Here is a 22,634-nt window from a genome sequence, read left to right on the forward strand (position 1 = left end):
CATTTCTGTCATCCCAGTATAAAGTTGTGTCCTTTCTGTCACCATACAAAAGGGATCTTTGTATGAGACTGTCCTGGTTTGGCCTAAACCAGGCCAATTCTCCTTTCAGTGATTTTTACTTTCAGCTAAGTCTCCTCTAAGTAACTGCACTTTCTGAAACTAACTGCATGTTTTGCAGACAGCGTCTGCTTCCAGGACTGATAACGCTCGAAGATTGTAGTTATCGCTGAGGCACCGGTAGGGATGTTGTGCAGTAAGGCTCTTGCTGTACTTAGTCTTAGAGAAACCAAGGTCACTGCTAAATTCCTCACTGCTTGCGAGTGAAGACTCGAAGGGGGGTCGCAGCTGCAGGGAGGACGGACAGGGCAGGTGACCAAAAATTGACCAATGAGGGTATTTCATCCCACACACGTCATTCTCGGTATAAAGGGGGGGGATCACGAGAGTCTCGCTCTCTTTCTGCTATGGCCGCTGTCCAAGGAGGACTCCGTCTGTTTTCCTGCTGCCCCCAATCCCGATCCGTGCATCCCTGAATCCAGCTCTCGACTGTCGCTAGGCCCAGGCTGGGCCTTCCCGGAGCCTGCCCTGCAGTGCCAGTGGTGACGTGGCTGACTTCAGGGGAGCTCAGTCTTGGTTTTGTATATATATTTGTATATATTTGATTATTTCTATTATTATTATTATACTCTTTTCCATTATTATAGTTTATTAAAACTGTTTTAACTTTCCAACCCAGAAGTCTCTCTCCCTTTTCCCTTTTCCTTTCCCTTTGTGGGGAGGGGGGGGGGAATAACAGAGAGCATCTGCCACAGGTTTAATAGCCGGCCCAGCTTTAAACCGTGACAGAGACAAGGCTATCAACTTCTTACAGCAAGGCATTCATATTCCAGAAACAGAGCCAGCACCACCCCATGATTAGCATCATTGAGATTACCCTATATGAACCATTACTCAGGAGTAATATTTGGGTTTAGACTTCAGCTGCTACCTTCATACCATCAGCAGATACCTAGCCATCAGGACAAACATCACAAATAGCTACCATGCATATGCGGGTTTTATTACACAACATTTTATTGTCCCATTACTTTAACAGGAAATCTGGCCAGGCAGCGCTCCATTCCTCAATCCTACAGGGTTAAAAAAACAAACAAACAAACAAACAAAAAAAACCACAAACCCAAAAGGTTGTTCCTGACCACAACCAACAACTACACACCACATGACTCAGGTTAATAAAAGAACACACACTACACAACGCAAGGTATTTAACATCTACTCTGCAGGCAGAAAGTTCCTGTTTCCACTACTGATTTCCTCAATATTTATTTCCTTAGCAGCCTCAGATTGTTTCAGAACCAGTTTTCACAACAAAAGATGAGAGGTCACTGCCTTTTCAGAACAGCTCTGAACACAAAGACTACAGGATTACATCAGTGCTCGTCTTGGTAAAAATGTTATGTGCATCATTAAATAGGGATTTTCCACTTTGGTAACCCTGTGCCAGCATTTGAGCCCATGCACTTTTCATAATGAGTTTCTCATTACAGTTTTATCTAGTTTTTGTCTCAATTATTTTTCTTGTTCCCATCAGAGATTATCAAGAAATCACAATTTACTTGAGATCCCATTATATGAGAAGAGTATGGTACAAAAACAAAGTGCGAGCAAAAATATTGGTTGTTGTGGATAGATGTCACAAAATATCTCCTTGGGGAGAGAATTGTTATAGTTTGGTCAATTTTAAAAACTGTTTCCACAAAATAGATCCCACAGAAGAAAAGGAATTAATATTAGTTTTCATCTGTCTTGAAAGTCCTCAATATAAGGACATAGTTTAACAAGACACATGAGGTACCTCTCCAGGTTGCAACTGCATACTGAATGTCCTGAGAAAATGTATTCTGGATGCAAACGTGGTATACTTGCAAAGCTCACATTACCAAGTACCCAAAAGCGTTAAATAATTCCTTAACTTAGAGTCTCTTTGGAAAACATGTATCATTTGTTTTATGTGCATTAACGTAAGAATGTAGTCTTGAAAGTTCTCATTATAAAGGAAACAATTTTTACAATCAGCCCTGTAAAGTTAAATTCTTGTTCTTATCTAGCAACAAAACCTGTCTTTGAAAATGAAGGCTGAAGAATCTAACCCTATATCATTGTTAAGTGACTTTTGTCTTCTTAATGGCAAAACAAAGGTAGCAATTACAATGAACTATTTGTCAAGGTCTGTGATTTCATTTATGTAAACTAAGAAGTTAAATCCTTTTTATAAGATCCTTAGAAAATGGTAAATCCTAGGTTTATCAGAATATAAAACCAATAAGGACAGATTACTCCTTTCTTACTCTGTAACACATTAATCATTAGAGGTGGACCAGTCCATATTACCCATACCAGCTCTGACCTCCAGCTTCTCATCCAGGTCACAGGTCACCCACATTCCCAAAACAACCTAAAGGCGATAGCACACCTAAAATCTCCGCACCAGCCACGGTGGCAAGAGCAACTGCTGCATCTGCAGATGAAGACAGAGGTGTGGTTACCGGTGTGCACCTTTCTCTGTACAGTGCCAGGGGTCATGCTGGGGGTAACATACACCAGCCAAAAGAAGTGCCAAAGCGTAGAGCAAAGGGCAGACCAGCTAGAGGACCTCTGCTTTGTCTAGCACCAGCTTTTTCTTCAGTGCTTACAAAAGTCATGGAGAGTCTGTTCTCCAGCTGTGTGGCTTGTTGCAGACTTAGACCTGTCCTGAAGGTACAAACAGTCAGAAACTTTTACAAGCGCTTCATTCCATCACTGTAATTCCTCTTTAACATAAATTAGCAAGAAATTCTCTATGTTGCCTTCACGACCCTAGAAGGCAAGAGCAGACTGGCTCATTGTTTCGGCTTTGACTAACACAGTAAAATCTGCTTGACAGATCACCCCAGAGGAACTGATGATAAGAAATAATTATCCATCAGTAATTTACCCACAACCAGGCATGTAATTTTTACAGATATAATTTCATTCCATATTGAGGCATAGGAGAAGTTTATTCTCAAACTTTGTAATAATACAGTGTTTCTGTCATTATGAAATCCTGTGTGTAATTTGCACACTAAATTGATGTTCATGATATGATTATACAGTTCATGATATAATTATACAGATTAATGCTTATGGTACACTTTGCTAAAAAATAATTCAGAGCACTCACTACTTAAGAACTACTGTAAATGCTTACAAAGGAGAAGTGAAATTATCAGAGATTTTTGCTTTGTCTTCATAGATGCAGTCATCACCAAAACAGAAAAAACATTGTGCCAAGTCAAAGAATTGATCACTTGTACCTTTCAGAACCAAAGAAACCTGAAAACTATACTAAGATTTGAGACTGTCAATTACCTCGCAAATGCTATGGAATACAACCAGATCACTCCATCACAGGCATTACTATTGTCACTACCATAATTTAAGTTTTTCTGCACTGTTGCAATAGAACAGTTTCATCCAAGTAGATAAGGCACTAAGATTTGATGTTTAAAGACTTGTACTTCAAAGACAAACATAAAGATCACATGTACTAGAAAAGTAGTGCAATTCAGGGCTATTATAACACCTTCTTTCATGAAACAATCAGTAATGATTTCAGTTTCAAAAAATTGCTGGACTGCCATCAAAATATCTGATTTAAAAACCTATCTCAGCCTAAATATCTTGGAATTTTTTGGAAAAGATAAAATCTTGAATTTCCTTTCATTCTGATCCAGCGTTTGGCCTCCTCTTCAGCTTAACCCAGATGCCTCTATTTGGACGAAGAACCAGTTCTCCAGTTATATGAAGCTCTTCTGGCTTATGACATGACTCCACCCAATAGCGCCGCAGGATGAGGGCTAGAAGAGCTTTCTCCTCTATTTGTGCAAAGCGCTGACCTACAAGTTACAGGGCAGCAAAAAAACCCGATGTTATTCTCAAGTTGCATCAACAGTTGCTGCATTTGCATGCTCACAGTGATACCCTTAGGAACACAGGACAGCAAGGACTGTGCATCTGCCTTAAGACCAGAACTGGCTTTAGGCCAAAATCGAGGTCATATGTATACTACTGAAACTAGCACTTTTCTGTGCATGACAACTCCAGCCTTCCTGGGACAATCCACAGTCCATCCTCCTTCCCATAGTACACAGAACTCAAACAGCAAAGTCTGAGTCAACACTTTACATGGAACTAATACAAAACACAGACTTGTCATGTCTCTTGGATGGACTAGGCAGTGGGGAATGGATGACAGACCAAAGCATGAGAAGATGCAGCACAGGGACTGCAAGGAGAGACAAATCCCACTGTTGCATATATGCAGAGAGGAGCAAAGGAGATACAAGTGCAACAAAACGACAGATGAACACTAAGCATCACACACACTGATGATCTGGTAGCACAGAGGGCAAAGTTTAATTTACATTTCAGAGAAAAGTGGAGGAGGAAAGGGGAGAACAGAGAAATATGAGGGAAACCAAACCAAGTGTCACAATCCAGGCAGTTCATTCAAACTAAACTGAAAAAGGGAACAGGGGACAAAACCCATTGCTCAAAACTTTTTCTGTGCTCCCTTGGGTATAATATGCACCGATGGATGTCTGTACACAGTGATGTATTTCTGCAATTATATTAATGAACCACCTCTGCTACACATGTTCCTGTACATCCAGGGACTAGCTAGACATGTAATATTACATTAGATTCCTCTTTGGAACATGGGAAGACCTAGTCTGCTGTTCTTATGGCAAGGGCACCTATTCCCAATGAGATAAACTAAAAACAAACAAACAAACAAAACAACCTGACGCCCCCCAAAATAAAACAAACAAAACCAAAAACCCAGAAGAAGCTGTATTTCCTGTTCTTGTAAATGGCATGACAATTGCTGAATCTTCCCCATCTGCACTTAAGATCAGTGCAGTCTTTTCAGGTGTTCTACAATATAAAGAACAATACCTCTACTTTGAGCACAGATAAATGCCAAGTGTCTCAGTGGCACCTGAAGAGCTAACAAGTTCTGGGACGACAGTGAAAACACCAGAGCAACAACAGTGTCAGAAAGAGGGAAAGAACATATCAGTTGCAGACTGCATCTTTGGGACCCCAGCTGAGATCATGAGATAGACAGATGAGATGTTTCCAGAGCAAAACAAGTGCAGGATATTTGCCTTCTCTCACTCTGTCTTGCTGACACTGAGGACCAGAAATTTGGAAGCAATCCTGTCCTAACACAGGAGCCCATTAACATGCTGCCAGGCTGCACAGGCAGTGAGGAGGAAACACCAGCATGACAGACATTGGCCCATGGGAAGAAAGGAAACCCTTGGGAAGAAACAAAATGTTCAGCTCAAGACCCAGGCTTGCAGGGGAGACAGTGCCCAGAATTCAGGGGCAGGTCAGGGGGAGGACAGGACACAACCAGCAGGCACATCACGACTTAAATTTCTGATACACTTGCTGCTGCCACAGTTACTGCACCAAAAGCAGCACTGTCACAGGGCTTCCTCTTCAGCTACCTACCAATGCAGTTTCTGGGACCAGCTGAGAAGGGCACGTAAGCATACGGGTGCCTTCCCTTACAATTTTCAGGGAAGAATCGCTCAGGCCTGAACTCCTCTGGGTCAGGGAAGATCTCAGGGTCTCTGTGCAGGGCATAAGTTATGACAAGCACATTTGTGCCTTTCGGTATCTGATATCCTCCTAAAGAGAAAAGGGAAAGGGAGAAGAAGAGCCAAAACAACAGCAAATAAGAGACTTTCTATACACAACAGCACAGTAATAAATAAAAGAATGCTGCCCTTCACCTGGGAAACACCTCCACTGAGGAGATGCTCACAGGATAGGAAGTGGCAAATGCAGAACACTGCTTACCAATAAAGCAATCCTCTCTCAAGGTACGGCCAAACAGTGGAACTGAAGGGAAGATCCGAAGGGCTTCTTTCGCAACACACTCAAGGTATCGAAGCTTCTTCAAATCGTCCATTGTAACAGGACGCTCAGTGTTCCCTGCCCAAAAACAAATAGGGGGATGAGTAAGACCAAAACTCCCCATTTCTGGTTAAACAAACCCATCCTGGCTCGCTCCAGGAACTCTCATCACACAGCAAGACCACAAAGAAGAAGGTGCTACGCATACATTGAACATGCATGACTTGCCCCAAAGACGTAAGGTTGGCTATACTCTCCTATAGACCTTCCAGCACCCGTCCCAATCACCTCTAGCTTTTGAAAGCTCCAGAAAGGCCACAATGCATGTTCTTACCTCCCCTTCTACATCTAGGCTTATAATGTACCACATTGCCATTCACAAATGCAACCACCACCACAAGCTCAATGAAGGGGGGAAATTCAAACGTACCAAACACCTCGTCCAGTTCTCTGTGAACCTTCTTCTGGGCTTCAGGATTATGTCCAAGTAAGTACAGGGCCCAGTTCGTAGCAGCTGCTGTTGTATCATGGCCCTAGAGGTCCAGATTTACAAAGACATTCACTTCAATGCTATTCCTGTGCACAAGTAGGCTTCATAAATACTTAGGTGGGCAGGTAGTATGGAAAGTGAGACTTATTAGTCCCATGACCACAAGAAAAACAAAAATTAAGAGTGTAGAACTCTATCCAACTTGCTGATTATCAGGATATAAGATGACCCATGATTCTGTTAAGTGCCTGAAAACTGACCCAAAGGGAAAAATGTTGAAATAACCCAAGCAAACATCCCTCTCCTCTGCCTCTCAGAAGCTGCATGAACTATCAGTATCTTACAAAATGAAACAGACGTATATTCATCTTTTTGGTCACTGTCCAGTCAACAACATAACATCTGGGGGGCCAACAACTACCACAGGAGAGATACAATGGACATGATCTGTAACCTTTACAAAACTACACAAAAAAGAGTCTAATGAGACACAGTACAGTGGCCATACGAGGCAATACTTCTTGGTTTCCTAGGAGAAGGGGATCAGCTACTACAGTCCTCAGCACCACATAAACACTTGGAAAGGAAACAGAGGAAAGAGGAACTAAAAAAAAAAAAAGAAAGAAAAAAGGAGGGGAACAGAAAAGGGAAAAGTTGACCAACAAAGGATTTTGGTACTAAAGAAGGTGCATTTGTTGTGAAGTTCAGGATGCTGAATTTCTTCAAAATCCAGCTATGGAAGAGAGTTTCTCAAGATTACAACAGCAGTAATATAACTCTGAACTAAGCTCTTCTGAAATAGAATTCAGGTCCACCTAATGGAGGTATGTGGAAAACTTGTGAAAGTCTTGATTAGATCCTTCATTGGACAGGGAACAAGACGTGAGAAGACAGTACACCAATGCACAGTTGATGACAGAACGAGGAGATTACAGCCAATGTGGAAACAGACAAAATGTGAGAAGAGCTGACAAAATGCAAGGTAAAATACTGAAACCATTTAGAGCTCTCTTTAGCATTAACGAGGTTTGCAACAGGAGCTGAGAGCCCATTGCCCATGTCAGCCATTAAACTCTTATTATTCACCTGCTTTCATGAATAGAGCCTCCACACATAGGCAGGGCCTGCCACATGTATTGCCCAACATTCTGCCAGGGCATACAATCCTGCATCAAATGTTTCTGTCCTTAGTAGTGTCTATCTTACAGATATTTGCTCTTAGGCTTCCGGGGCTAAAATAACTTAATACTAAAAGCAACCTCCTGAACTAAGAAAAGAAAGAGTCGCTACCTGCAAATGGTGAATCTCAGGTTCTGGGGAAAAGAAAAAAAAAAAAAAACACCCCCCCCCCAAAAAGAAAAAAAAAAAAAGCCACACACAAAAACCAACCACCAACGGGTTCCTTGGGTACCTCAAACATGAAAGTATCTACTTCCTCACGAATGTCCCTGTAGCTCAATTTGTTCCCTTCATCATCTGTTGCATTCAGTAGCATGTCCAGGAAAGCTTTTCTCGTTTTGGAGCCACTTTCTTCACAGTTGCCATCAGTATCACAATTCATTTGCTTGGTGTTTTCAAGTTCTGCAGCTTTTTCTGCAATGACCTGAGATTAGAACCATTACATTAGATATGATGCACGCAGCATATGCGCACAGCCTACATCACACAGGTTTTACCAACTTATTAAAACATCCATCTGTAGCAGTCTACATGAGCTAGTTAGCATAGCTGTCAGTATTAGCTCACAAATTTTAACTGAGTCTTTGTGTTAGTATGTGAAATATGACCAACCCCTCTTGTCCCAAGCAATAGAACAAACCTTGAATAGCCTTTCTGTGATCAAGAAAATAGACAGCCAAACTATGCAAACAACTTGTTGATCATCAAGAAGTGTAAACACATTCAAAATATCTGGAACAAGCCAATCGTGAATGTCAACAATAGCGAGAGCAAATCAAAAAACTTCACCACAGTTTGAACAGACTGATCACCAAGAAGATAGTCTCTATCCTATCCAATAACTAAGGACAGGATCACATCTCCAACCTCTGGGAAACCCAGGAGATTAAAAAGAAGCCATGGCACCCCACAACCCTGCATCAGCACTAGGCACAGCACAGCTGGAACCACTATAACAAAGCTCCCCAAATTTTCTTAAGTATGAGAGCAATGGTTGAACTTCCCTTTTTTAGGTCAAAGCACAGCTGCGGTGACAGACAGAAATTTCTTACTGTCACCACCATTGTTGTAACAGCAAAACAGAACCCCTCAATAAACTGGTATTGCTCTCAACAACAACAAAATAATTAAAAATAAAGGCTGTAGAGTATGCAATTCTGTTCAGAGGAAGCACTGAAACAGAAAAAAAAACACAGTTATATACACACACATTGTTTCCCCTCACTGAACATACACATAAAAAGACACACATTGAACCACCTTTTGTCTCAGTGCTTTCTGTCAGCACCCACACTAGGTGATATTACTATTTACTGTTCCTTTGCCATCTTCTAAGATTTGGCTTCTTATATTCAGTGTACCAGCCCAGAGTGGGAAGAGAGCAAGTGTTACCTTACGTGTCTCACTGCTCCAATTCCCAAGAAAAGGAAGAAAAACATGAACTACTTAAAACAAACGCAGAGTCAATGCGGCTCATTATATATAGTGAAAGTTCAGAGGTTACTTCCTGTTGAGGGCATTGATACAATGACATGGTGGGGTACACACATCTATGCCGGAGAGCTCCCAGGATCGAGGGGCCCCTGCACTCTGCCCCTCTCAGGTGGAAAACAATAACCTAGAGGAAAGGAGTGAATGGAGGCAAGTTTATGGCTGTGGCAAAAGGCAAGTGCCCACCTTGCCTACCTTGCCTCCACAGGTGCCTCTGAGCAATAGATATGAAGCCCTAGTGGAATACAGCCGGTCCAATGGGGATGTGGTGGAGAGGCAACCTATATCAGAGGTCCCACCACAGTCAGAAAAACCTGACAGGCGTATAGCTACCTCCTCCACAAGGAAGAAGAGAAGAGTTTTAGTGGTTGGAGACTCCTTCCTAAAGGGAACTGAGGGCCCAATATGCAGAGCTGACCCCCATCACAGGGAGGTCTGCAGCCTGCCTGGAGCCCGAATCAGGGATATCACCAGGAAACTCACCAGCCTCGTGAAGGCCACAGACTACTACCCCCTGCTGATCTTCCAGACAGGTGGGGAAGAAGCTGCATCCCGTAGTCTGAGGGGGATGAAGAAAGACTACAAGGCCCTAGGACGGTTGGTGAAAGAGTCTGGGGCACAAGTTGTTTTCTCCTCCCTCCTTCCATTTTCAGGTGATGACGTGGGATGGAATAGTAGGGTTCTCTCTATAAATGCCTGGCTACGAGACTGGTGCTACAGGCAGGGCTTTGGGTTCTTTGATAATGGCTGGTTTTATAAGACAACAGGCGTGACCGTAATACATGGGAAAGGTTTATGTCGTAAGGGCAAAAGGGTTCTGGGACAGGAATTAGCAGGGCTCATTCGGAGAGCTTTAAACTAGATTCGAAGGGGGATGGGGTAGTAGCTGGGCTTGCACCACTGGGGCAACGCTCTAGTGTTGAGGTAGACCAGGAGGCCTCCCATCCCCCTAGGGTGAAATCGGTGCGCTCAGCTCACTCCCTGAAATGCCTGTACACCAATGCACGCAGCATGGGGAATAAACAGGAGGAGTTGGAAATCCGTGTTCAGTCGGGGGGCTGTGATCTAGTGGCAATTACAGAGACTTGGTGGGACACCTCGCATGACTGGAATGTGGTCATGGATGGCTATGTCCTGTTCAGGAAAGACAGGCCACTAAGGAGAGGTGGTGGAGTTGCTCTTTATGTGAGTGAGCAGCTAGAATGTATTGAGTTCTGTCCAGGGGCGGATCAGGAGCGAGTTGAGAGTTTGTGGGTGCGAATTAAGGGGCAGGCTGGCAGGGGTGATACTGTTGTGGGTGTCTATTACAGGCCACCGGATCAGGATGAGGAGGGTATTGAGGCCTTCTACAGGCAGCTGAGAGCAGTCTCTCAATTACAGGGCCTGGCTGTCATGGGGGATTTCAACTACCCTGATATTTGCTAGGAGGACTACTCAGCCAGCCATCCTCAGTCCAGGAGGTTCCTCCAGTGCATTGATCATAACATTCTGATGCAAATGGTGGATGAGCCAACTAGGAGAGGAGCGCTGCTGGATCTTATCCTCACTAACAAGGAGGGTCTGGTTGAAGAGGTGAAGGTTGAGGGCAGCCTTGATTGTAGTGACCATGAGATGGTAGAGTTCAGGATCTCATGTGGCAGGAACAGAATAGCTAGCAGAATCTCAACCCTGGACTTCAGGAGGGCCAACTTTGGCCTTTTCAAGCAATTGCTAGGGGAAATCCCATGGGACAGGGTACTAGAAGGTAAGGGGGCTCAAGATAGTTGGTTAGCATTCAAGGACTGCTTCTTCCGAGCTCAAGATCAGAGCACCCCAGCAGGTAGGAAGTCAAGGAAGGGTACCAGGAGACCTGCATGGTTAAACAGGGAACTGCTGGGCAAACTCAAGTGGAAGAAGAAAGTGTACAGATCATGGAAGGAGGGGCTGGCCACTTGGGAGGAATATAAATCTGTTGTCAGAGGATGTAGGGAGGCAACTAGGAAAGCTAAGGCCTCCTTGGAATTAAACCTTGCAAGAGAGGTCAAGGACAACAGAAAGGGCTTCTTCAAATACATTGCAGGTAAAGCCAACACTAGAGGCAATGTAGGCCCACTGATGAATGAGGTGGGGGCCCTGGAGACAGAGGATAAAAAGAAGGCGGAGTTACTGAATGCCTTCTTTGCCTCTGTCTATACTGCTGGAGGCTGTCCTGAGGAGCCCCAGACCCCTGCGGCCTCAGAAGAAGTCAGGATAGAGGAGGAATCTGTCTTGGTAGATGAGGGCTGGGTCAGGGACCAATTAAGCAATCTGGACGTCCATAAATCCATGGGCCCTGATGGGATGCACCCGCGGGTGCTGAGGGAGCTGGCGGAAGTCATTGCTAGGCCACTCTCCATCATCTTTGCTAAGTCATGGGCAACGGGAGAGGTGCCTGAGGACTGGAGGAAAGCGAATGTCACTCCAGTCTTCAAAAAGGGCAAGAAGGAGGACACGGGTAACTATAGACCAGTCAGCCTCACCTCCATCCCCGGAAAGGTGATGGAACAACTTGTCCTTGGTGCTGTCTCTAGGCACATCAAGGATAGGGGGATCATTAGGGGCACTCAACATGGCTTCACCAAGGGGAAGTCATGCTTAACCAACTTGATAGCCTTTTATGAGGACGTAACCCGGTGGATAGATGATGGTAAAGCTGTGGATGTGGTCTATCTTGATTTCAGTAAAGCGTTTGACATGGTCTCCCACAGCATCCTCGCAGCTAAACAGAGGAAGTGTGCTCTGGATGATCGGGTAGTGAGGTGGATTGTGAACTGGCTGAAGGAAAGAAGCCAGAGAGTGGTGGTCAATGGGACAGAGTCCAGTTGGAGGCCTGTGTCTAGCGGAGTCCCTCCAGGGTCGGTACTGGGACCAGTACTATTCAATATATTCATTAATGACTTGGATGAGGGAATAGAGTGCACTGTCAGCAAGTTCGCTCATGACACAAAACTGGGAGGAGTGGCTGACACACCAGAAGGCTGCGCAGCCATTCAGAGAGACCTGGACAGGCTGGAGAGTTGGGCGGGGAGAAATGTAATGAAATATAACAAGGGCAAGTGTAGAGTCCTGCATCTGGGCAAGAACAACCCCATGTACCAGTACAAGTTGGGGGCAGACCTGTTGGAGAGCAGTGTAGGGGAAAGGGACCTGGGGGTCCTAGTGGACGGCAGGATGACCATGAGCCAGCAGTGTGCCCTTGTGGCCAAGAAGGCCAATGGCATCCTGGGGTGTATTAGAAGGGGTGTGGTTAGCAGGTCGAGAGAGGTTCTCCTCCCCCTCTAGTCTGCCCTGCTGAGGCCGCATCTGGAATATTGTGTCCAGTTCTGGGCCCCTCAGTTCAAGAAGGACAGGGAACTGCTAGAGAGAGTCCAGCGCAGAGCCACGAAGATGATTAAGGGAGTGGAACATCTCCCTTATGAGGAGAGGCTGAGGGAGCTGGGTCTCTTTAGCTTAGAGAAGAGGAGACTGAGGGGTGACCTCATTAATGTTTATAAATATGTAAAGGGCAAGTGTCATGAGGATGGAGACAGGCTCTTCTCAGTGACATCCCTTAATAGGACAAGGGGCAATGGGTGCAAGCTGGAACACAGGAGGTTCCACATAAATATGAGGAAAAACTTCTTTACGGTGAGGGTGACCGAACACTGGAACAGGCTGCCCAGAGAGGTTGTGGAGTCTCCTTCTCTGGAGACATTCAAAACCCGCCTGGACGTGTTCCTGTGTGATATGATCTAGGCAATCCTGCTCCGGCAGGGGGATTGGACTAGATGATCTTTCGACGTCCCTTCCAATCCCTAACATTCTGTGATTCTGTGATTCTGTGATTTCAGGGAAAGCAGCCTCTCTGGTAACATCGTAACAGTAGATTTGGCAGGGCAAACACTGGCAAGAATAGCATGGGAACTATTTGGTAAGAGAAAGGGGTGTTACTTGCACAGTCTAACATGGTGAGAGAACACTGCATTTTATGCCAAGCCAGTGACGTATGCTTAATGGTTTCTGTGTCCAACTGTCTTACTGCTGATGTGGGGACCTGCACGTGTTTGCGCATCTCAGCAGTTCTGCTCCAAATAGGAGAAAATGAATACAGGCTTCAATTTCTGAGGGCTGGACCAAGTGGCATTACCAAGTAGAGCCCTGTGCTTACTACTACAAACTTGGCAGTGAGCTGTTGCAGGTGATTCAGATGTGGAGCATCTGGTGCAGCATAAGAGTTCAATGAACTCCTGTTGTTTGTTTCAGTTGTCAAGGACCTGTAAGTCCTGTTACTCCCTCAGAGTTATTATACTCCCTTGCTTAAATATGACAGAGCTCCTGACATGGAAGTCAGCTGTTGACTTCTTTTCAGGGAATTCCTCGGCATCCCAACAGAGGGATAGTTCTATTAACAGGTGCATAACAAGGGGGATGAACCTCACCCCCATTTGGAAACTCTCTACTGAGTGCAAGACTTCACTCCAACAACTAAAATGTACCATTAAAAAAATATTAAGAAAAAGAATCTATACCGTATCTGTAAAATTGTGAAGGATCTTGAGCTTCCTCTCATGCTCTCTTCCTTCCTTGAACAGCATATACACAAGATGAGGCCAAAGCCAAGGGCTCATCTGCCGCCGTTGGATTAGATCACTCATCCTAGGGGCACAACAATTACATCATATAACATTTCTTGACAAAAAGCAAATTTACAGCACACTTTCAAGAGCCAAAAAAAAAGTTCTACCTCCCCCAATGAAGCAGAATTTAACATACTGTGTGGGTTTAAACCCATTCATCTGAAGGGAAGGCTGTTCATATTTGTTTCCTGATTTTAAACCATCTCAAAATTTCTGTCACCTATCCCAGTGTCACCACAATTTATATCTTTAAGCATTGATCTCTGAGGAGAGCATACTCTTGTTTAGTTAGAATCCTCTTGAAACAGACATATTAAGTCATCCAGTCCAGTCCCACTCCACATCAGTAAAGTATTGACCATGCTGAAAAGACATGTACATCCTGAAAAGACTACTCATGTCAGGGTTCCAGAATGTCTGTCCCGACGCCCCAGACAGCCACCTGAAAGCTTTACATTCCTACTTGACTGTCCAGATACCATTTATGCCAGGCAGGACACGAAATGTATTTAAAATAAAGAATATGAGACTTCAAGTATGTTCAAACACAACTGAAGCACATTTGGAAGGGCTTATTGTCATTGCTATTAAGCTCTTGCACATGCTTATGGTTGTAGAAAGAGACTTTGAGGAGTAATTATTACATTTAGGCCAAGGAACTGATGACAATCAAACCCTCTAATTCTACCCTTTTTTTGTAACACAGTCTCAACAAGCCCCATTGAAGGCTAAGGGTGAGATGTCACAAGCAGCTACATCTCATCTAGGCTGACACACCAGTGTGGTAGGAATATAGACCATGTTTCTCCTAATCCACTGGACAGTCACGTGCAATTTAAATGGCATAAATACTGCTGTGAACTGCAGAGCAGCAGTGCCTCAGCTTTTACTTGCTGTCTAAACCAGCACCCTCCCAATTCTGCCAGTCATGCTGATATGAAATGTTGCAGCCGACACCTCTTCAAAGCCTCAGCCTCCCATTGCATATACTCATACCAGAAAATGCACGAAAATCTGCAGGAGTTTTTCGTGCCTTCTTGGCTTTTTACCTCCATCTGTAACCCCCTGGCCCTCCCTCCTGCCTCACAGCAGATGAACTCCTGACACCAGCAGCATCAACTCCAGCCCAACTACAAAGCAGCCAAGGAAAATGTCCATTTACCTGTAGATAGCACGAACATACTCAGAATCCTTATTCTCCTGAGCACCCACGTTCTTGCCCATTGCTGTTTCTAGGAGGAGGAAATCATCAACGGTTCACGAGTGCAAGGTGAAATGCAGAGTCCCTGTACACAATAAGTTACTACTGCTCCCAGTTTCTGACTGTCACCACACCGTCCCTTCGACACGCGAATACACACATCCCTTTCCAGGTGATGAGCTTGCTTTACATTCCCACGCCCAGGAACCCTGCTCCTTAACACAACCTCACTTCACACTGCTACCTCTGCCCTGACCGTCCCATAAACTCACCTGCTCAGATGCACATAAGACACCCTAGGAGAAAGGATGGCCTTGGGAGGATGGAAATGCATTCACACAATATGCAGGGACATTCCTCTTCAACTGTCTCCTCAGACAACGTGGCACAGCTGTACTCATGAGCCTCTGCATCATTCACAGGCCCGCTACAATATCTGAAGAGGACTTACCACAGATGATATCAAGGGCACACAGAGTGATGTCCAGAAAGATATTAAATGGTTCCTTGTCAACATGCTTCTCAAGTTTCTTCAACAAAATACCTCCTTGTTCATTCATAACCTCCAGAAAGTCAGTTAAGATTGCAAAGTGGAATGTGGGAGTTATCATCTTCCTCCGTGACCGCCACTTGTCTCCAGTGCTGCAAAATTAACAGGGAGAAGGAAGGGTTAAAAACACCAAGTCAAAAATAAAACCCTCACCATCACAGGAAGTACACAGTAAAAACTGCAGCCTGGAACACCTTCACAGATGGACATGTAAATGACTCTTCAAGCTGTCCACAGCACTCCCCAGAAGCAGCAAAATGGAAATATTTCTTGCTCCAGTTCTTTGCGAAGCACAAGCCACCATTTACACAGCACGTACAGGACAACCAGAGGATCAGGCCTAGTCAGCTTGGGTTTAGGAAAGGCAGGTCCTGCCTGACCAACTTGATCTCTTTTTGTGACCAGGTGACCTGCCTAGTGGATGAGGAAAAGACTGTGGATGTAGTATACTTGGACTTCAGCAAAGCCTTTGGTACTGTCTCCCACAGCATCCTCCTGGATAAGCTGGCAGCCCACGGCTTGGACAGGTGCACTCTTCGCTGGGTTAAGAACTGGCTGGATGGCCGAGCCCAGAGAGTGGTGGTGAACAGTACTGCATCCAGTTGGTGTCCGGTCACTAGTGGTGTCCCCCAGAGCTCACTACTGGGCCCAGTCCTGTTTAATATCTTTACTGATGATCTGGATGGGGGGATCGAGTGCACCCTCAATAAATTCTTGGACGACGCTAGGTTGGGTGGAAGTGTTGATCTGCCTGAGGGTAGGAAGGCTCTGCAGAGGGATCTGGACAGGTTAGATAGATGGGCTGAGACCAATAGCATGAAGTTCAACAAGGCCAAGTGCCGGGTCCTACACTTTGGTCATAACAACCCCATATAGCGCTACAAGCTGGGGGAAGAGTGGTTGGAAAGCAGCCCGGTGGAAAAGGACGTGGGGGTATTGGTGGACAGCTGGCTGAACATGAGCCAGCAGTGTGTCCAGGTGGCCAAGAAGGCCAACAGCATCCTGGCTTGTATCAGGAATAGTGTGGCCAGCAGGACAAGGGAAGTCATTGTCCCCCTGTACTCAGCACTGGTGAGGCCACACCTCGAGTACTGTGTCCAGTTCTGGGCCCCTCACTACAAGAAAGACATTGAGGAGCTGGAGCAAGTCCAGAGGAGGGCAACAAAGCTGGTGAAGGGTCTGGAGGATATGTCCTATGAGGAGCAGCTGGGGGAACTGGGCTTGTTTAGCCTGGAGAAAAGAAGGCTCAGGGGAGACCTTATTGCTGTCTACAAGTACCTAAAAGGAGGTTGTAGTGGGGTGGGGGTCAGCCTCTTCTCCCAGGTAACTAGCAACAGGACTAGAGGACATAGCCTCAAGCTGCGCCAGGGGAGGTTCAGGTTAGACATTAGGAAAAAATTCTTCACAGAAAGGGTTATTAGGTGTTGGAGTGGGCTACCCAGGGAGGTGGTGGAGTCACCATCCCTGGAGATGTTTAAGAGAAGACTGGATGTGGCACTTAGTGCCATAGTCTAGTTGACACAGTGGTGTTAGGTCAAAGGTTGGACTCGATGATCCCAGGGGTCTCTTCCAACGTAGTTGATTCTGTGATTTCTATAGCTGCTCTCAACAAAAGGAGATGCCAACAAGCCTTCAGGCAATACAGCCTTGTGGTTGCTCAGTGCACAGGCTCAGAGGGGTCAAGTACAAGCCATCTATAGGACAAACCAGCTATTCGATATCAATGCCTCAACTCATCACATTGTCTCTGTGAACCACCACCCGTGCTTGCCTTCATCCACTGACTAGGAAATGTGGATTGCAGAGCACTAGGGTCCATGGACATTACACAAATGACTGCCTCAAGGTCTGGCTACAAAGTACTTCCTTGGAGACAGGCAACAACCTTCCACATGTCAGTGAAAGAGCATGGAGCCACAGCGGTTGACACCAGCTTCCTGTGCGTTCTTGTTTGCTTTTTCTGAATCACATGCCTCACAGGCACACAGCTGGCAGCTCTGCTTACAGGGTAAACCATCACACCACTTCTCCTGTTAACCTGCTATTGGGGCACTCCTCAGGCCAGCTTATCTGCTTGCTGTCTACCACTGCTGCCCTCAATCAGCAGAGACTGGAACATTTTCCTCCATTGTTTTTGCAAGCACAAGAAAGTCAAAACACCTCTAAAAGTCTACTGGAAACAAAATAACCAGTAAGGAAGAAGACTAACAGTGAGGACATACCATGCCTGATGCCCATGGACATCAACTCCCTGCCCTTTGCTACTGATTACTGCCTTCTTAAGGGCCATGAATGAAACTCAGGATAAAAGACATTCTTCATTGTCTCACATAAGCTTGCACCTCCCACACCACGTGATCACAGCTGGCTTTTACAACACCATGGTCCCATCATGAAGCACAAGGAGTTCATCTCCGAGGGCTCCAAACAAGCAACAAAGCTCTGTAGGACACCAACTGGACTGATAAACAGTCTAAACACCAAGGATAACTTGTAACCCCCCTGAAAACAAAGAACTGTTTACTCAGAAGGAGATGAACAGTAACAGGAGGCAACACTCGATATGGGAACAGAGGGTGGAGGTACCCTGAGCCTGTCCAAGAAATGCCTCAAACACTCCCAAGTGACACCAGATAAGAGGAGCAGCCTGCAAGCAGCTGGATGACTCAGCAGAAATCTGTAGTAACTGGGGGAAAGGTGATTCCCCCCCTGCACCGTTGGCTGGACCAATGCTGGAACCTGGATCGGTGATATCTTCACTCCGCCCCCGGCTCTCTACCTCTTCCCCTCTTTCTAGTTTCTCTAATCTGCTAACTAACACAAAGCCTACCCTGAGTTTGTGTTAAATCATATAGCTTGAGTGAATACATGCCAATACATATAATGTGCTCTGCTTTGTAGTAACTGCTTATGAAAGTTGTGATTTGTAGACAGACCTTGAGTGTCATTTCACCTTAATCCACACCTGGGGATCTGAGAATCTGAGTCACTCCCCCAAAATTTGATTCCCCTATTAAGAGATTAGCCCAGCTGCCCCTAGCCCCTCTAATTTCTGAGGATCGGCTAGAAAGCAAGGGGGCTCATCTCTTACCAAATTTATCCCTCTTCCCCAGGTGGGACGTGACAAGCTCTAATGCTAGCAGGGGAACCCTGACCTTCTCGCAAAAACACAGAAGAGGCACAAAGGCACCAGAGCCTCTCTACACTCACCTTGCTCTCTGACCCTTGAATATCAGCATCATTCAGACCAAATCTTCCTTGACCCTCCCAAGACCAGAGGACACCAAACCCTTACATCACTGCTCCTCCCTCTTCACTCCTGACTTGTGCTCTTACCCAGGCTCACCCCTTATGAGCCTCCACTTCATGAGGGAAATGCAGGACAGGGTGCAGATCCTACCCCATCCTACCCCAAAGCATCACCAGCCTCAGGCCCATTCTACTGGTTTGCAGTGTCATCAGCTGAGATACGCAATGCGCACAGTTGCAGTTCTGCCACAGTCCAACCACTCAACACACATCACAACATTCAAAACACCCGGCATGTAGCATTGCAGACTAAACGACACCACCTGCCATAGGATACAACTTCGCAAAACTCACTTTCATTTCAAGCCTCTGGACAAAAGAGCAACAATGGCCAAATTTGCCAAGAAACAGATAATGCCACAAGATTTTTATTGGACATTAGCTGCTAAAGAGCAGCCAAGACCATCACGAGGAATAAGACTTCTACAGCTATCATCTACATCTCTGTCCAGAGATACACACAGCATTTCACTATACCTTGTCAGAAGTCCGGTGCCCAGCCATGGATGCATGAATTCATACAGGTATGATTTTTCCATATGTTTTGAACTGTTCAGAATAACCTGTCAGAAAAATGAAAGGAGAAGAAAAAACACCACTTGTAGATGGAGAGATTTCTTCAGCACACTGAAGAAAATCACACTTCACACAACCCCAGTTTCTCCACAAAAATGCCCCGAGCCTCAGTAAAACGCACAATATTTCAGTACAAGCTCGTACACAGGGGGAACATTGGGTTCACACCCTCAAGTCTTTCAGTAAACATCCCAGTTCTGAGAAACAATGAAATACTCAAAAACTACCACTCCCACTCCCCTTACCTTCCTGAAAAAGAAAAATCTCTGTTACAAAGTCACAGACAGATCTCAGAGAAAACCCAATGGGTTCCAGCCTTAACCAAACTCACAAGAACTACCACCTCTTCAATAAACACTCCAGCAAATAAACAACTCTATCTTCCCAGTTCAGGGACAATCATTGTCAGTAGCAAAACTAACGACTACATTTCATGGCATCAAGACAGACCCACTAAGTTCTGATGCAGAAGTCAGTCAAACAGACACAAGTGTTGCAACCTGCATTTCACAAGCTTCTACCCCTATTTCAGTGGTCCCATCTTCCCTGCTATCTGCTTGTCCATTCTGATCTTGGGAGCAGAAGCTTTCACACATGTGAAAAACAAAGCTAAAGGAGATGCTTCTTTGTATAAGACAGAGTCGTTGCTTTCATTTGCTGGCCATCTTCAGTATTTATTTTTTCCAAGACTAGGCTTTTTATGTTCTTCTGCTTTCAGCCTTTCTTTAGCACTGGGTCAGAGGACAATCTCAAGTACAGTCAGTCTGAGCACTTTTTTGCAAAAATTACATTCAGAGAATAGAAACTAACAGGTTGGACACTGCTTTGTGTAACAGTAGAATAGACAGGAGACAAACACACTCACCTCCACACTCTCAGGGTGATACAAAATCATGACAGGCAATGGTCCTATCCAAAGTTTGAAGAATGGCAAACTCCTGAACTCTTCAGTGTAAGCTTGTAGTTGTCTAAAAAAACCTGGAATGAAAAAAGCAGATTAGAATTTTTTTAAAAAGGGTTTTTTGCTGAATAAGCAAGACTTCCATAATGAACTTTTTTTCACCATATGCCCTGTAATTATGTTTTTGTTGTAGTTTTATCTTGCTACTATGACCAAGCAGCATATTTTGCACCTATCTACTAGCTGTACTGCAGGAGCATTTCTTTATGGCTGCACCCGTGAAGGCACTCTGTTCTACATAAACCCTTCCTAGCTGTAGATAAGGCAGTTTGATTTAACCAGTCTCAAAGCACTGCAGCATGGGGCTTCTGTATTGCAATGTTCTTTGTAGCAATTAGAGCCAAATCAAACTTTATCAAGGCTATGCTTACACTTTGGCTTATCTGACACTAACCAAAAATGTATATCAAAATGCTTCTTTACTTTCCAAGTACAGCATCAAGCCTTTTCCCGTCCAAGATCTCCCTGATGGGTACTATGTCTGTGGTGCACACACAAGCGATGTTATGCACAGCAATGGCAGAGCACTGTGCAGGAACCAGTATCACTTCAAATCTCATATACACATCCTGACTATGATCCTGCTACTGTTTCCCCAAAGTCAACTCCAGGGAAAGCTGCTTGCCCTCACTTCCACCAAAGAAAGAGCTCTCATATCTTTTTGACATACGGGGTTGGATCCAGAGGAAAGATGCTAGTGTGTACCCTTGTGAACAGAGGGACCATGGCTCAGCATGTGTCAGCACTGGGCAATGTGTGCACCCATGCTACAGTTGTCTTTGCCTTCACCATGCTCCCATGCCCCAGTTGCTCACTCTTCTGGCAGCACATCTGGCAGCACAGCCACGAACACGTGTGCAGAGAGTAGACCGCCATACACAGGCATCACAAACACATCCAGAAGAGTCTGCTGGTCCCCTGAGAGCACAGCCAGAGCCACTTTCACACCACGGACTCCTCAAGAAACGTGCTCCTGTGCAAAACTGACTACCTAACAGAGTGGGAACGTGTAGCACATTTGTGCTCTCTCAAGCATCTGGGGAAAAAGGTACCATTGATCAACGTGAGCACAGAAAAGTTTGCTTTTGAGGGATGTACTGCAAATACCCATCAAGTTCTTTTGTACCTAATGCATCAATCTAAGGCACAACTAATTCTGAAAACTACCCAGCAGCTCAGCACGCTGAAGTCCCTTGCACATGCTCACTTGGGGAAAGGTCATTACTTAAGTGTTTTTCCTTCCCAAGCTAAAAGCTTTGTTTGGATCGCAGCTCATAGCCAAGGCGACACAGTGCTCTGCATTGTGAAACAGCACTTCCTGCGAGAGCACCCAGCACCTCTCCCTGTCGCAAAAACACTTTCCACAGCGTTCATGCTCCACCTCACCAACAACTGGAAATGGCTCCGAGTCCAGCAGCAGCATCTGGAAGCCACTGTCAGATTGACCCTCCAGCTAATCTCTGACTGATAATAACCCCGCATTTATGTGGTTCCTCTCCCCTCCACTGTCCACCTCACACAGTTCCCCTCTGCAGGTCGCCCACAGCCCCAGAGAGACCCAAAGCCAATGGCACACCCTGCAACCTCCACCACCCAAGCACCTCACCAGCGCTGGCTCCTCCAAAGCCCCACGCAGTGCAGGGACCTCACAGCTGGGCTTCGGCGCAAGCTGCCCTTACCTTCTCCTTCCTGCTCCAAAAGTAGAGCATTTCCCAGCACAGGATAGCAGGGGCTGATACCCGGGATCGGCCTCATCACCCACCATTGCCGCCAGTATTGCATCAGGAAGGGCAGGGACCACACTGCCACAACTGTCAACAGCAGAGCGACAACTCCAGCCCCGAAGTGCAGTAGCTGGAGCCCCCCTGCAGCTGGCTGGACGACCTCCATCGTCACCTCCCGGCCTCCTGCTCCAAGCCTTGATCCCTACTGAGGAACCGGCGCTGCCTGTACCCGGCTCTGCCTGTACCCAGCGCTGCCTGTCCCAGCTGCTGACGCGCTGCAGAGTGTGCCGGACCCGGGCCACAGGAGCGGGAGGCGGAGCTGTCACACAGGCCCCGAGACGCAGCTTCCTGCCAGGAAAACAAACACATACCCGGAGAGGCTGCCTGCAAGCACTTCATGACGGCAGAGCAGCCACAGGGAACAATGCCGTTCCCTTGCCCTCACTTGGCTCCTCTGACTCAAGTGAAGAGCGAGGAAGTTCTTCGCAGGGCCGTGCAATACCTCAGAAGGAAACGACACAAACTGCTGTCAAGAGAAAAACCACCTTTTCACTGATTTGGGGA

The 22,634-nt window shown here is 45.7% G+C and overlaps 1 protein-coding gene across 1 annotated transcript; it reads right to left on the minus strand.

Annotated features, from left to right (window-relative positions):
* Positions 1-1,086: 1,086 nt before the first annotated feature.
* Positions 1,087-22,352, minus strand: CYP4V2 (cytochrome P450 family 4 subfamily V member 2). Its single transcript, XM_068403452.1, has 11 exons — positions 22,026-22,352; positions 20,251-20,363; positions 19,287-19,372; positions 15,402-15,592; positions 14,912-14,981; positions 13,642-13,768; positions 7,857-8,048; positions 6,386-6,488; positions 5,899-6,033; positions 5,548-5,727; positions 1,087-3,920 (listed from the first exon to the last, which is right to left on the minus strand). The coding sequence occupies exons 1-11, from the start codon at positions 22,234-22,236 to the stop codon at positions 3,745-3,747; spliced, it is 1,584 nt and encodes a 527-aa protein (XP_068259553.1). The 5' UTR covers positions 22,237-22,352; the 3' UTR covers positions 1,087-3,744.
* Between the last annotated feature and the right edge of the window lie 282 nt (positions 22,353-22,634).

Source organism: Nyctibius grandis, chromosome 6 (assembly GCF_013368605.1).
Source record: "Nyctibius grandis isolate bNycGra1 chromosome 6, bNycGra1.pri, whole genome shotgun sequence".
NCBI classification, from domain to species: domain Eukaryota; kingdom Metazoa; phylum Chordata; class Aves; order Nyctibiiformes; family Nyctibiidae; genus Nyctibius; species Nyctibius grandis.

Coding starts and splice junctions, on each gene's coding strand:
- CYP4V2 (XM_068403452.1), bottom strand. CDS start 22,236: ATGGAGGTCGTCCAGCCAGCTGCAGGGGGGCTCCAGCTACTGCACTTC. Junction 6,489..7,856: donor TAGATACTTTCATGTTTGAG/GTACCCAAGGAA, acceptor CTGGACCTCTAG/GGCCATGATACAACAGCAGC. Junction 3,921..5,547: donor TGGTCCCAGAAACTGCATTG/GTAGGTAGCTGA, acceptor TGTAACTTGTAG/GTCAGCGCTTTGCACAAATA.